The 13462-nt window shown below is 39.4% G+C and overlaps 1 protein-coding gene and 1 long non-coding RNA gene across 15 annotated transcripts in view; one reads left to right on the top strand and one right to left on the bottom strand.

Moving 5' to 3' along the window:
- Positions 1–13349, bottom strand: part of LOC120402985 — a 54859-nt gene extending 41510 nt beyond the window's left edge. For both annotated transcript variants that reach the window (XR_005597402.1, XR_005597401.1), the window contains exons 1-3: positions 13290–13349; positions 12252–12390; positions 2329–2458 (exon numbers count right to left, since the gene is read on the bottom strand). This is a non-coding gene — a long non-coding RNA (uncharacterized LOC120402985). The remainder of the gene's footprint in view (positions 1–2328; positions 2459–12251; positions 12391–13289) is intronic.
- PLEKHA7 (pleckstrin homology domain containing A7) overlaps positions 1–13462 on the top strand; it is a 310525-nt gene that overhangs the window by 275150 nt on the left and 21913 nt on the right. For all 13 annotated transcript variants that reach the window (XM_039533620.1, XM_039533619.1, XM_039533618.1 and 10 more), the window contains 6 exons: positions 2339–2527; positions 2725–2842; positions 3682–3761; positions 4492–4692; positions 7952–8104; positions 12309–12442. In XM_039533620.1, the coding sequence (XP_039389554.1) occupies positions 2339–2527; positions 2725–2842; positions 3682–3761; positions 4492–4692; positions 7952–8104; positions 12309–12442 (875 nt within the window). The remainder of the gene's footprint in view (positions 1–2338; positions 2528–2724; positions 2843–3681; positions 3762–4491; positions 4693–7951; positions 8105–12308; positions 12443–13462) is intronic.

Here is a 13462-nt window from a genome sequence, read left to right as displayed (position 1 = left end):
ACTTGGATATCTGGCAAGATACTAGAACAAATTATTAAACAATCAGTTTGTAAGCACCCAGAGGATAATTGGGTTATAAATAATAGCCAACATGGATTTGTCAAGAATAAATCATCCCAAGGCAACCTAATTTCCTCCTTTGACAGGGTTACTGGCCTAGTGGATTGTGGGAAGCTATAGATATAATATATCTTGATTTTAGTAAGGCTTTTTATACTGTCCTGGATGACATTCTCATAAGCAAACTAGGGAAACGTGGTATAGATTAAATTACTTTAAAGTGGGTGCACAACTGGTTGAAAGGCCATACTGAGAGAGTAGTTACCAACGGTTCACTGTCAAACTGGTGGGATGTATCTAGTGGGGTTCCACTGAATTCCTGGGTCCAGTACTATTCTGTGTTTTCATTAATGACTTGAATGATGAAGTGGAGAGTATGCTTATAAAATTTGCAGATGAGACCAAGCTGCAGTGAGTGGTTGCTCATGCTCTGGAGGTCAGGATTAGAATTCAAAAAGACCTTTACAAATTGGAGAATTGGTCTGAAATCTACATTCTAATCTAAATTCAGTAAAGACAAGTGCAAAATACTTCACTCGAGTGAAAAATTAAATGCACAATTACAGAATGGGGGATAACTGGCTAGGCACTAATACTGCTGAAAAGGATCGGGGGTTATAATGGATCATAAATTGAATATGTGTTAACAATGTGATGCCGTTGCAAAAAAGGCTAATATCATTTTGGGGTGTATTAACAGAAGTATCATATGCAAGATAGGGGAGGTAATTTTGCTACTCTACTCTGCACTGGTGAGGCCTCAGCTGAAGTACTGTGTTCTGTGCACCACACTTGAAGCAAGTTGTGAACCAATTGAGGAGAGCCACCAAATATAATATAAAAGGTTTAGAAACCTGACCTATGAGGAAAGGTTTAAAAAACTGGCCCCTTTTAGTCTTGAGAAAAAAGAAGATTGAGGGGGGACTTGATAACAGTCTTCAAATATGTTAAGGGTTGTTATAAAGAGAATGGTGATCAGTTGTTCCCCATGTCCACTGAAGGAAGGACAAGCAGTAATGGGCTTAATTTACAGCAAGGGAGATTTAGGTTAGATATTAGGGAAAACTTTCTAACTCTAAGGATAGTTAAGCACTGAAGTCGGTTTCAAGGGAGGTTGTAGAATTCCCATAGTTGAAGGTTTTTAAGAACAGGCAAGACCAGTGGTTTTCAAAGCTCGGGTCACAACCCAGTACTGGGTTGTGGAATGCAAAGCACTGGGTTGCCTTGCTCAGCACTCAGGGACCCTGGCGGCCGGCCGGTAAAAACTAGTAGTAAAACTAGTAGTCCCTACCCAGAAGTGGCCAGCAGCAGATCCGGCTCGTAGGCAGGAGGGCCACAGGGCTCTGCGCGCTGCCCCCTGAGCACCGGCTCCACTGGCCAATGGGAGCTGGGGGGGGCAAAGCCTGTGGGCAAGAGCTGCGCCAAGCCACTTGCGCACCTCCACCTAGGATCAGGACCTGCTCGCCGCTTCCAGGGCGCAGCGTGGTCTGCGGTGCCAGGACAGGACGGCCTGCCTCCCTTCCCCAGCTGTGCCACTGACCAGGAGCCCCAGCCCTGAGGCTCCCCTTCCTGCACCCCAACCCCCTCATCCCTGGCCCCACCCCAGAGCCTCCACCCCAAGCCCAGAGCCCTCACCCCCTCCCACACCCCAGCACCCTGCCCTGAGCCCCCCCAAAGCTAGAGCCCCCTCCTGCACCCAGAGCCTGCACCCCCATCCCAGAGCCCTGACCTCCTGCACCCCAACTCCTGCCCCAGCCCAGAGCCCTCTCCCATACCCTGAGCCCCTCATTCCCAGTCCCACCCCCCCACCCTCACCCCTGCACTCCAACCCTCTGTCCCACACCCCAAACCCCTCATCCCCAGCTCCATTGGGTCACGGGCATCAACAATTTTCTTCAACTGGGTCCCCAGGAAAAAAGTTTGAAAACCGCTGGGCTAGACAAACACCTGTAAGGGATGGTCTAAGTTTACTTGGTCCTGCCTCACTGCAGGGGGCTGGACTAGATGACCTCTTAAGGTCCCTTCCAGCCCTGTACTTCTATGATTCTATAAAGGAACTGAGCGATAGTGCTTGAAGAAGAAGTTGAGTAGATAACATATAACATCATATGCATTAGTTGGTGGGATGAGGGGACATGCTTCACCGTTTTATTATAAAGACAGAGCCTTCTTCAGTAGTTAAAATAACCCTTTAACGCTCCAAAAATATAGGAGAAGGTGTGTTTTAAACTTCATAGCATATTATTTGCTGAGTCTCCGTTTATTTACCTTTTACCAGGAAGATGAAGCACCACCCAGACCTCCTCTCCCTCAGGTCTACAATCCTGATGATCACCCACCAGCTGTTCCACCTCTTCCAAGGGAAGCCAATGTCATCAGGCACACATCAGTGCGAGGCCTGAAACGTCAGTCAGATGAAAGAAAGCGAGATCGAGAACTGGGACAATATGTGAATGGAGATTATAGGGTGAGCAGTCACTTAGCCACAGCCTTTAAAATTTATGGACCTTTCTAATTTTTTGTTCTGATACATTTTATAGTATGCAGAATGCTTATGGAATGACAGATACATGGAAGCCTGGAAACACAAAGACTCTAAGAAAACTATTTTAATTTGTCTGAATCTATGGTCTCACTTGATCAAATGAATATTTTTCTATGTAGGGAGAACTTCGTTCATACATGAGTGAACCTGAATTACCTACAATAAGTGGAGACCTCAGCCAAACTTCACTTGGTTTCATAGGTTCTGACAGTGGATACCAAACATTACCTACCAGAGGTAAGCCAGAGAATTGATAAAAGGCCATTTTTAAAAAATACTTGGTGTCTGACATATTATGTATGGTGTGTGTGTGTTTGTTATAGATTAGGGGTGCTGTTTGAGTCATTATCTTAAAGTTAGCTAAACAATGATATCAAGCAATGTTTTGATAATTTTGCCATAGAAATAATCAGCCTCTACTTAAAGCATTTTCACATTTTTGTTAGAAAGTGGGAGTGTACCATAACAGGAAAAAATAGTTTGTCAGAATGGCTCTTAAATTATTGCCTGACCCAAAATATTTCTTATGTTCATAATGGCTTAAATTGTAGAGTTGTTTTTTTTTTTTAAGTGAATCTATTCTGCCAGATTGGCAGCCCTAGAGAATGAAGATATCACAGATACAGCATAAGCAGAGCTAGTACAATTTTCCCTATGCCACCTTCAATGTGTACCTCAGTCCTGGAACCACCTTAGAGGAAAGAGGGGGGCAATTTAGTTTTTATCCCCATTCAGTCCTGGACCCTCCACTCTGATTGTAAGTACCATTTTGGGTCAGGTTTGCTGGTAGTTTGATTACATTAACACTTGTTACAGGACTGAGGCTACAAACGTCTCATTTTACATCAGCTTCCAAACTGTCTTCAGATGGTACTGAATTATGGTCGCTATGAACCACAGAATGAATTTGACTGGTGACCTAGATGTGAAAGTCCTGTATCCCATTACTGCCCTACCTGGCTGAAAATTTTGAGAAGTGAACTGTAACAAAAATATATAATAGAAAATGTAAAATGGTTTTTTGAAACACCCATCCGTTATCTGTCTCTCGAGCATTGTTTTGCTTCTTTATAAAGGATTATCTGGATCAACTTCCAGACTGCACCAGACATCCACCAGTTCATCGTATGCAACGTTTCAAAGAGATAGCTCCAAGGTAACTTTAAATAAATATTTTGGTGACAGGTGTCTGGATCTCTGTAAACAATATGCTGAGTGCAGATGTATTTTGCATAACAGGAGCTGATTCTGGTAGCACCCACGAGATGGAAAACTGCTTAAATTTTTTTTTACACCTGTCATGTTAAGGCCTCTTACTAGTCACATTGCTAAACTGACTGGGCATCCCTAGAGACAGAAGTAACACCATAAATGAAAAAATTAGGGAGTACAGGCTTGGATGATTTGGTCATGTAAACAGTCATGACAATTCTGTGGGTAAGAGAGTCCAGTAGATCAAGACTGAAGGAAAAAGATAGAGCAGCTGACCCAAGAAGAAGTGGTGGGATGTTCTAAAAGAAGACGTGTAAGCACGTGGTGTGATAGAGGATATGGCATTGAACAGAGTACTTTAGAGGGAGAACCCTTGTAGAGCAGACTCCATTTGATAGGATTAATACAAGGAAGAAGAGACAGAGTCAGAACAACTCACTGAAGTTGCTGCAGATTCACAAAGGAAGGCCTTGGACCTAGTTAATGGTATAGTGTGTTTATTACCTCAGTAGAAATTGCAGAGTTGAAAATATGCAAAATAGTTTAAAAAGCAATAGGATAAAATCTGCTCATTTATACTGAGAAATAGAGGAAGAGTAAACTTCTTTTTTAGTATACTACTTATAAAGTATTAATTACAGCATATGTTTTGTATTCCGTGTGACTTTTAACAGGAGAGACCAAAGAGTGCCTTGGAACGCTTATACTCTGGAGACCACCAAAGATGCAAGATGAGTGCTGAGGAACAACTAGAAAGAATGAAGCGACATCAGAAGGCATTAGTTCGTGAACGCAAGAGAACTCTTAGCCAAGGAGAAAGACAGTCTGTTTCAACTCGGTCTTTCATCCGGCCCGTTTCTGCAGACATAGGCTCAGTATGTTAGACATGCCTTAAAAGGACTTAACTAAAAATATGATCTGTAGTTTTTCTAGGAAGCACTTTCACTTGAGTGCATGATACTTCCACTCTAAATATATCATAGTGTAATACCAGTTTCAAGAGTGTGAATAACAAATGATCAGTTTTTGATAACAAATAGTTGCAGTCTATGTAGCCGGTTGTGCAGGTAAGTTGGTGAGAGAACAATGTGGCAAGAAGCGAATAGCATATATTGAAATGTCTTCAGAGACAGGAATTGTTTTTATTGATTGGAACTGTATTTAGAAAGCATAATGAAGTTTGTACACCTTTCAGATTGCTTATGACAGAATGGGCCTTTTAGAATGTTCTTACATAGTGTGTTTAAAATAAATCGTTATAACTAGTTTAAGAGCTATATATGGCTATAGGAAACCAAGATTTTTTCCATGAGGTGTTGACAAAATATAAATAAACTGATAATCAGTTTTAAAATCTAATCCTATTTAATGGAAGTTTATGCAACAGTTAATGTGTTTTAATTATAAATTATTCTTTAAAGCTCAAATGTGGAATATTTTAATGGCGCTCAAAGTTCAGTTGCTGAAGAAAGAGAATTTTTTAGTTTTTGTTACTGAGAATAATGCTGTACTGAACAGAAGTTTTTAATTATACATTTTGGACACTAACCAAAGCAATTCTAATTGGTGAAGTTATCTGATCATGTCGTGGTGTCAAATAAAGGATGTACTGTAAATGTCACAGCCACTGTAATGCTAGCCTTCCTTTTCTAAAATTTATTTTTCTTTTGGTTCACTAGAGCCTTAGAACGATCACCTTATTTACCTAATTCATTGCACAAGATCTCTTGCTTTTAGAATTGTCACTCATAATACCTAATTCCTTCTTTTGTTTAAAAAAGTTTCTAATTATTTCAAAATAATTTCTAACTAGACTACTCAATTTTTACCAGGCTTAATTGCATTTTAGTAGCTGTGTGTCAATTATTAGCACTTCTAAATCCCTTGATATTACTCAATTTTTAATTCCCATTTTTTAAGAATCCTTCAGAAACACTAATTTACAACCCAATTATCCTTGTTTACTTAATCAAATAAATATGGGTACATTTCTTTAAGACATTCATCCATTCTGGCCTGCATTTTGCAATCTCAAATTTGCAGAAAGATAATGTATAACATTTGGGAAATGTAAAATTTTGATATTACTGCCATTTTCATGTTTTAGTTAGCAAAACTAAACCTGAACTTTTAATGTACAACTCTAACATATATGCACTCTTCTAATTTAAACATTTCATAACACTCTTTTAATAATTTTAATGAATATTTTATGTATAAATTTGTGTGCTATCTTGTTTCTTGCTATAAGGAATTAAAATGATCTCCTTTAGCTGTTGATATGTTTCATAGAGATCTCTTCCTGTATCTAGAGGGCTCCAACACACAAAAGCATGTTTGATAGCACATTTGCTTGTTTGCAACCTTACAGTTATTTAGCGGCCAAGATGGTAAACAGTTAAATATGTAATTATTTAATTGCTGCACAGTATGTAACATTCTATTTTAAACATACATTGTATGTGTAACTCTAATTTTAATATAATGCACTGATTTTTTTAAAAATTCATCACCTCTCAAGTGTAGTATGGCATTTAAAATACTGAACATAGTACATTGATTTATTTGTTATATAAAGTGCCTTTTTAATGTCTCAACATCAAAGCCAATAAACATATTGCTACATAATAATGGTTTGATGTTTTTCTTATCAATATAACAATATCTTGAAATTAATATTGTGTGAGTATAAAATATATTATGGCAATCAGGCCTGGTTGAATATGAGTAGAAGAATATGAAGAATATGAGCACTGTGTGTGTAAGAAAACGTATTTTCCCCTTTGAATCCTAAAAAGAGATTTCTTAATTTTTTACATGAGCTTTAACTGCCTTATAATTAAGTAACATTTTGAATATATATAAAAATTACATATTTTTGAGTGATTATTGAGAGCTTGTGCATGAATAGGTTTAAATCAGATTTTTTTTAATATGTATAACCTATTGGAGTAAAAGTGGCTGTAAGCTTTAATCAAAGCCAGTCAAGAGTTACTGGAGAGAGATTTAAGAAAAGCAGATGTGTGAAAAATATAGCAACATATTCTGCTTTCTACATCCTCAAATACTGGAGGAGTGCTTTTCTTTTTCAGAATATAAATACTGATTTGTGGATTGAGGGAGTATGATATTTTCAGTTTTCAGCTTTATGAGATAAAATTCCAGGGCTCCACTAATAGGAATTGCCGCCATGTTAGGCATTTGTGGCATTTGATGAGAACATAACTACATCCGTAACATCGTTTAGGCATATAAGTTTGTATTAAGTTTTTATATATATATTCCTAACTGAGGAGGGGCATTCTGTCATAATTTCAACTTTGAACTCCCAAAACATACTGCTTAATTCAAATCTGCCATGATTCTATGATAGATAAAAGTTTGCCTTGTAAAGGCAATTATTCTTTTAGTAAGCTTTTATTGTGAGATTTTTATAATGATAATCAATAGATTGTAAAATTTTGGTTGATCTTATAAGGAGAATAAAACAATCTTTTTATTGAAGTTTTATGATTAAGATGGCTTTGAGGATATTTTAAATATTTCCAGGTCCATTGGAATTTAATATTAGCATTATAATTTCAGTTAATGTATGTATCTGTGGAGTATTAGTAGTAATAATTACTGCTCACTTCTGAAGAAAGCTGCATAAGATCTAGTGTAATTTTCAGTCTGTTGTGTAAATGTCCACCCTTCAAAGCCATCCTATTTTATAAGATATGTATATATAATGTTTATTGCTCCATATTCTATCATTCTCTAAGCTCACTGAAACCAAAACAGTCTGCCTATGGTCCCCTTAATGTGTGTGCATGGAGCACTTACTTCATATTTAATGGGACTTATGCACAGTCATGACAAGATTACTTATTAGAGCTTAATACTGATCAACAGTTTTTTACAGCATGTAAAAAATAAAGTAAAATCTTATAGCATAGCTAAAAATCAAAAGTAATATTAATAAGACTAACAAACTTTTTTTGCATGACAGTCGTGTTTTTTGTGTGTCAGTTATTTAAGAGTATAATTTCATGGACTCTTTCAGCAACCTAATATTAGAGGCTATGGCCATAAAAATTTCTAGGAGCTCTATTTGTTGGTATACACCATTAATTGTTTTGTATCTGTTACCAGTGGAAACGAGAACAAGAATTTGATTTGCAGTTACTTGAGAGAACAATACATGGAGAAGAGAAAAACGAAAATGACAGGTTAAAAATTCAGCCTGTACCAGTGACAGAGATGGACCTGGAACCTCAAGATTATAACTTAGATATCAGCAGAGAGGTAATGCTAGTGGCATATTGTTCCATACAGTATGTCCAAAATTCTTTGGTCTTTCAGGTTTTCTATGTTTTAGGTAATTCTTCTCCTCTCAAATTCTTGTGTTTCAAGAACACAAAGTTCCAGTTTAATAGAGAGTTTTATAAACAATGAAGAACTAGTCTGGTGGCCTTGTGCTAAAAGTCTCTCACTTTTGGAGAACAGGATCATATGAATGGTTTGGCCTTATTAGAAAGAAAATGTTAAATGTTCACTCTCTGCTGTAGAAAATTTTTACAAAAGTTTTAGAAGAGAAAAAGCAAACAAATTATGTATTGCCTATGCAGATTTCAGATTAGAGTTGAAAGGGTTAGACACTAAAGGCTAATTTCAAATAGAAAGTAGGGAAAGCAGTAGAAGAAAAAGCTAGCTCAAGGAAGCTATCCAGCTGTGACTCATGGTTAATGTGAACTGACACAACACAATACAGCAGATGAGTGAATGTCTCTTTATACTGGTCAGAAAAGATAAATCTTGTCTTTACTAAAGGCTATATGAAAAGTATAAGTATATCTGTGCTGGATTTTGTCAGCAGCTTTCATAACTCAGTAAAGCATTTGTTTGAAATGCTATAGAACCATCTGGTGGCTCAGAGGCAGTATAACATAGTGTTGTGTGAAAAGGGAAATGAAAGAATCTGAAAGTATTTGTAATAGAATGCAGTGTTGTTGTAGCTGTGTTGGTCCCGGGATTTTTGAGAGACAAAGTGGGTGAGGAAATATCTTTTATTGGACCAACTTCTGTTGGTAAGAGAGAGAAGCTCTTGAGTTTACACAGAGTTCTTCTTTGGGTCTGGGAAACTGATTCAGTCTCACAGCTAAATAAATAGTGGAACAGATTGTTAAGTATAAGTAGTTAACACATATTTGAAGGGACCATTCAAGGTGAAATCGCCCGTTAATACCCCTCCAGTCATAGGGAGGAAAGGAAGGGATGGGGGAGCAGCTGTAATAAGCCATAAATCCAGTTTCTGTATTATTCAGTCCATGATTTTTAGTGTCTAGCAACGTTATGAATTTAATCTCCCAGGCTTGTCTTTTGAAAGTGTTGTGCAGGTTTCCTTCGAGGATGAGGATTGATAGGTCAGAGATAGAATGATCGCTTTGTGAAAAGTGTTCACCCACAGGTGATGTGGTGTATTTGTCTTTTATCATTTTCCTGTGTGCGTTCGTTCAAGAGCATAGTGATTGTCTCGTTTCACCCACATAGTTGCTATTGAGGCATTTAGTGTACAGAATGAGTTGAAAAGTCAGTAAAGATCCTTAACAATGGCTTGAATTGCAGTACATTGCCTGTGGAATCAGGAAGTTGTTATACCTTGATACCTTCATATTGGAGTCTGTGCTGATAGAGTTCAGTTGATGATGGATCAGTACTTTAATCTTTGTATGTGTGCAATGAGGAGCACTCCACTCCTGTGGATTTTGGGAGTCGGGGAAGTGATGCCCTAGTCTTACAAAGCTCTCAGCTCTACCCTGGCCCATTGGAATCCTTCGCAATACCCAGCTCCCCTTCTTAAGTTGAACAGGAATGGAGAATTACTCCTGTAGACCCTGCAAGGTGCACTACAGTACAGCTCCCCTCATGCAGGTATTTGGAAATTGGCAGGACTAAGAGCATGTCTACACTATAAAATTAAGTCAATCTCACTTACCTTGGCACACAGCCACTGCAGTAATTATATCGGTTGTATGTCTTTACACTTCGCTCCTTGTGTCAGTGGTGTGTGTCCTCACCAGGAGCGCTTGCACCAATTGAACTGTCAGTGTGGGGCTTTGTGGGATGACTTTTAAAAGCGAGCAACAGTCGATGTAAGCAACTTAGTGTCTAAACTGACACTGTGTCGACCTAACCACATCGACATTGATGCTACACCTCTTGTGGAGGTGGAGTTATTAAGTCAGTGTAGCGGGTGAGTTGTGTTGGTGGGAATGAAATTTTAGTGTAGACACTTACAGAGTTAGGTCGACATAAGCTGCCTTGAGTCGACCTAATCTGTAGTGTAGACCAGAGCTTAGTGTGAACTAGAATACCAGGGTTGGATGGAGGCTCATCTCTGTTGACAGTGGCAACAGCTGTGCCCTGTTTGGTCAGACCTTTTCTTTATGAATGATATTTCCCTTTAATTAATTATATGCATATCTGATCAATTTTGTGGTAGATAACATAGTCTATGTATCTGATACAAAGGTTATCATTTTTTTAAAAATGCAGGATCCAGTCTAGAAGTTCGAGGGAGTAGTTAATTCTCCATGCCCATTAGATTCATGGCCCTTCTGATGAAATTCCTGCTAAAGGTGCCAGTTGTAATAGAGAATGGGGTTCAGTCCTCCGCTCTAAGCCACCTTTCTGCCTTCCCCTGCCTTCTGGGGCTGGCTCCGGGTACAAGTTAGAGCAGCCCAAAGCTGCTCTGGTCCCCTACGGGGCAATTATGCTGGCAAGATTTCTGGAGTGCATTGGGTTCTGGCCTCATCCTCTAGCCCCTGGAGTGCTCCCTGTGCTGAGAGGGATATCATAAGAGGCTATCATAGAGCCATCTGTGTTGGAGTTTTGCCAATTAAGAATCCCCCATGCCATGGGACTCCCCAGCTGTTCCTTTAGGGCAAATCTGTAGTCACTTTGCATAGTAAAGTGGCACAAATTTAGTTCAGTAGAGATGAGGATCTGGATTAAGGGCTTCTTTTCCTTGTGACATCACCAGACCATATCCATGTTACCCTGGCCTCAGGCTTCCCCACACACTTTAAGAAAACTTGGTCACACAGCTCTGCCTCTTTGGCCAACTAACCTGCTGCTCACACTAAATAGACTTTTGCCTGACTGTTTGCTTTACACTATACACTGTCTGACCAGTCTGCTTGAGTCAATGCAAAGTGACCAGATAAGCTGATCTAGCCTCAGCAGAGATACTTAGCAGGATATCTGCTGAACTCAGAATTAAGTTGCCTTAAAAAGAAAGGAAGTCTGATGGAAAAAGGGAAGTCTCAGAAGGCCTCTATGGCTGATTGAGGTTGGAGGAACAGAACTTTGGGGTACTCCGTAAGAATATGACAAAAGGAAGGTTAGAGTCAGATATTTTGGTTCTAAAGTTATTTGAGTTCTGAATAATATGATTTCTATATTATGTTATTTGGGTTTATGGTCGCTTCTAGTGTACACTTATACCAATAGCTAGGGGTGCCCACACGGGGAAAAATCAGGTAATTTCTCATAGGCCACTGAATTGGGTTGGATTTTAACGCAGTGACCTAAAGGTGAAAGGCTTAGGATCTCTTTACTCAAAACTCTGAATGATACAGTCCTCCAGATAGGTTTTAACTGCAGATCCAAAGAAGAGAAGGAGTTCCACTCTTTTCTTCACCTTTCCTTTACTCTTACATTATTCATTTGTGTTCTTCACAAGCACTTTGTCATGTTTAATTAGTGTTGGCTACCAAAGTGCCCATGTAAATTTGCTGCTCGCTGGCTGGTTCAATATCTTATGAATGTGTCTCATTCAGCTCTGAATTCTTCAAGCTGGAAATCCATCCAAGTTAAAATTGCTAGATGTATTGCCAGCTGTTTTGCAACTCCCTAATTAGAAGTTTTAATCTGCATTATTATATTTGCATAATATGTGTAGTATTAATCACACAGAGTGTATATCTGTGTCACATTGCCTCTGTGGCAATTTTTGGGACTCCCGAGGTTTCAAATTATCATTTAAAAAAACCAAAACCTCCAAGCATTTCCTCCTTTGCTATTCATAAGGAAAGGTCACGAGTGCCCCAGCTTTGGCCTCCTCTCTCAACTTTATACAGCAACCTTAAGCCAGACAATTCCACTCTGGGCTCTGCTGCCTGACAGAATGAGCTGCAGAAAGAACCTTTATTAACCCTGACTCCTCCCACAATCTCCTCCACCAATCACAGCTCCACCCCAATGACTTACCTCCCAAAAGGAGAGAAAAAGTCAGAAGAGAAAACATTCTTAAAGTGCATTAGTTGAAGTTCAAAGAGAATGTTTAGAATCAGGGAAATACACAGGGCTGTAAAGACCCATATCACATTCCAGTCAATGTGCACATGCAATTCCCATTTGGGTTAATATGTCTAGAGGAGAATCACTATACCTTTGAGTTTTTGAAGTCCTAGGTATCAGAAGTTATGGTCTCTCTCTTTTTCCATAGTTGTCAAAACCTGAAAAGGTGGCAATTCCAGAACGCTACGTTGACCTGGACCCTGAAGAACCTCTCAGTTCAGAAGAATTAGCTGCAAGACACCGTAATGCAGAAAAGATAAAGAATATTCTTACCAGGTCTAGGTCAGATTTTTTTTTATAATCCCTCCTTTCTTTTTAATCTTAAACAACTCTATACCACAGACTGTTTCAGATCCAGTGGTGATATTAAACCAAGGTACAATGTATTATGTAACTTTTATGAAAAATATACAGATGTAATATACACGATAAATACGCTTAATACTCAGAGAGGGATATCAAGTATCAGAGGAGTAGCCATGTTAGTCTGGATCTGTAAAAGCAGCAAAGAGTCCTGCGGCACCTTATAGACTAACAGACGTTTTGGAGCATGAGCTTTCGTGGGTGAATACCCACTTCGTCGGATGCATAGCATATTCACCCACGAAAGCTCATGCTCCAAAATGTCTGTTAGTCTATAAGGAACCACAGGACTCTTTGCTGCTTTTTGAGAGGGATATGTGTATCCAAACAATATAGGAGGAGGGATTATCTATAAAATTCCAAGCATGTCACTGTGTGCGTCACTGTGAAACCTTAAAATATCTGTACAAGAAGTCAGAAGTGATGGAAACAGCTACAAGCATGGTTGAAAGCTGTTTTTGTTCAGAATGTCATCAGAATCATCACTGGGTTTTGTGGTCTGTTACTGTCCAATTTTTAAATTCTCAGCCACTTTGACTTTACGAATTACACTTGTGCGGTGCTCAGCTACGGTAAGGCATTTATCTATATCATGCCAAGAGGTTCTCAAACTGTAGCAACCTGAGGACTCTCATTTTTATTTGAAATTTTTTAGGGACACCCAATCCCCTCTCTCCCCCGTTCAGCCTTTGCCCTGCCCCTTCTCCAAGGCCCCACCCCCACTCACTCCATCCACCCTCCCTCCATCTCCCTCATTCTCACTCACTTTCACCATGCTGAGGCAGGGGGTTGGAGTGCAGGAGGGAGTGCAGGCTCTGAGAGGGAGTTTGGGTGCAGGAGGGGGTGAGGGGTGTGAGCTCTGGGAGGGAGTTTGGGTCTGGGGTGCAGGCTCTGGGCTGGGGCAGAGGGTTGGGGTGCAGGAGTGGGTTTTGGGGGGAG

The sequence above is a fragment of the Mauremys reevesii genome, linkage group 4 (genome assembly GCF_016161935.1).
Source record: "Mauremys reevesii isolate NIE-2019 linkage group 4, ASM1616193v1, whole genome shotgun sequence".
Lineage (NCBI taxonomy): Eukaryota > Metazoa > Chordata > Testudines > Geoemydidae > Mauremys > Mauremys reevesii.
This window is presented reverse-complemented; position numbering and strand designations above follow the sequence as displayed.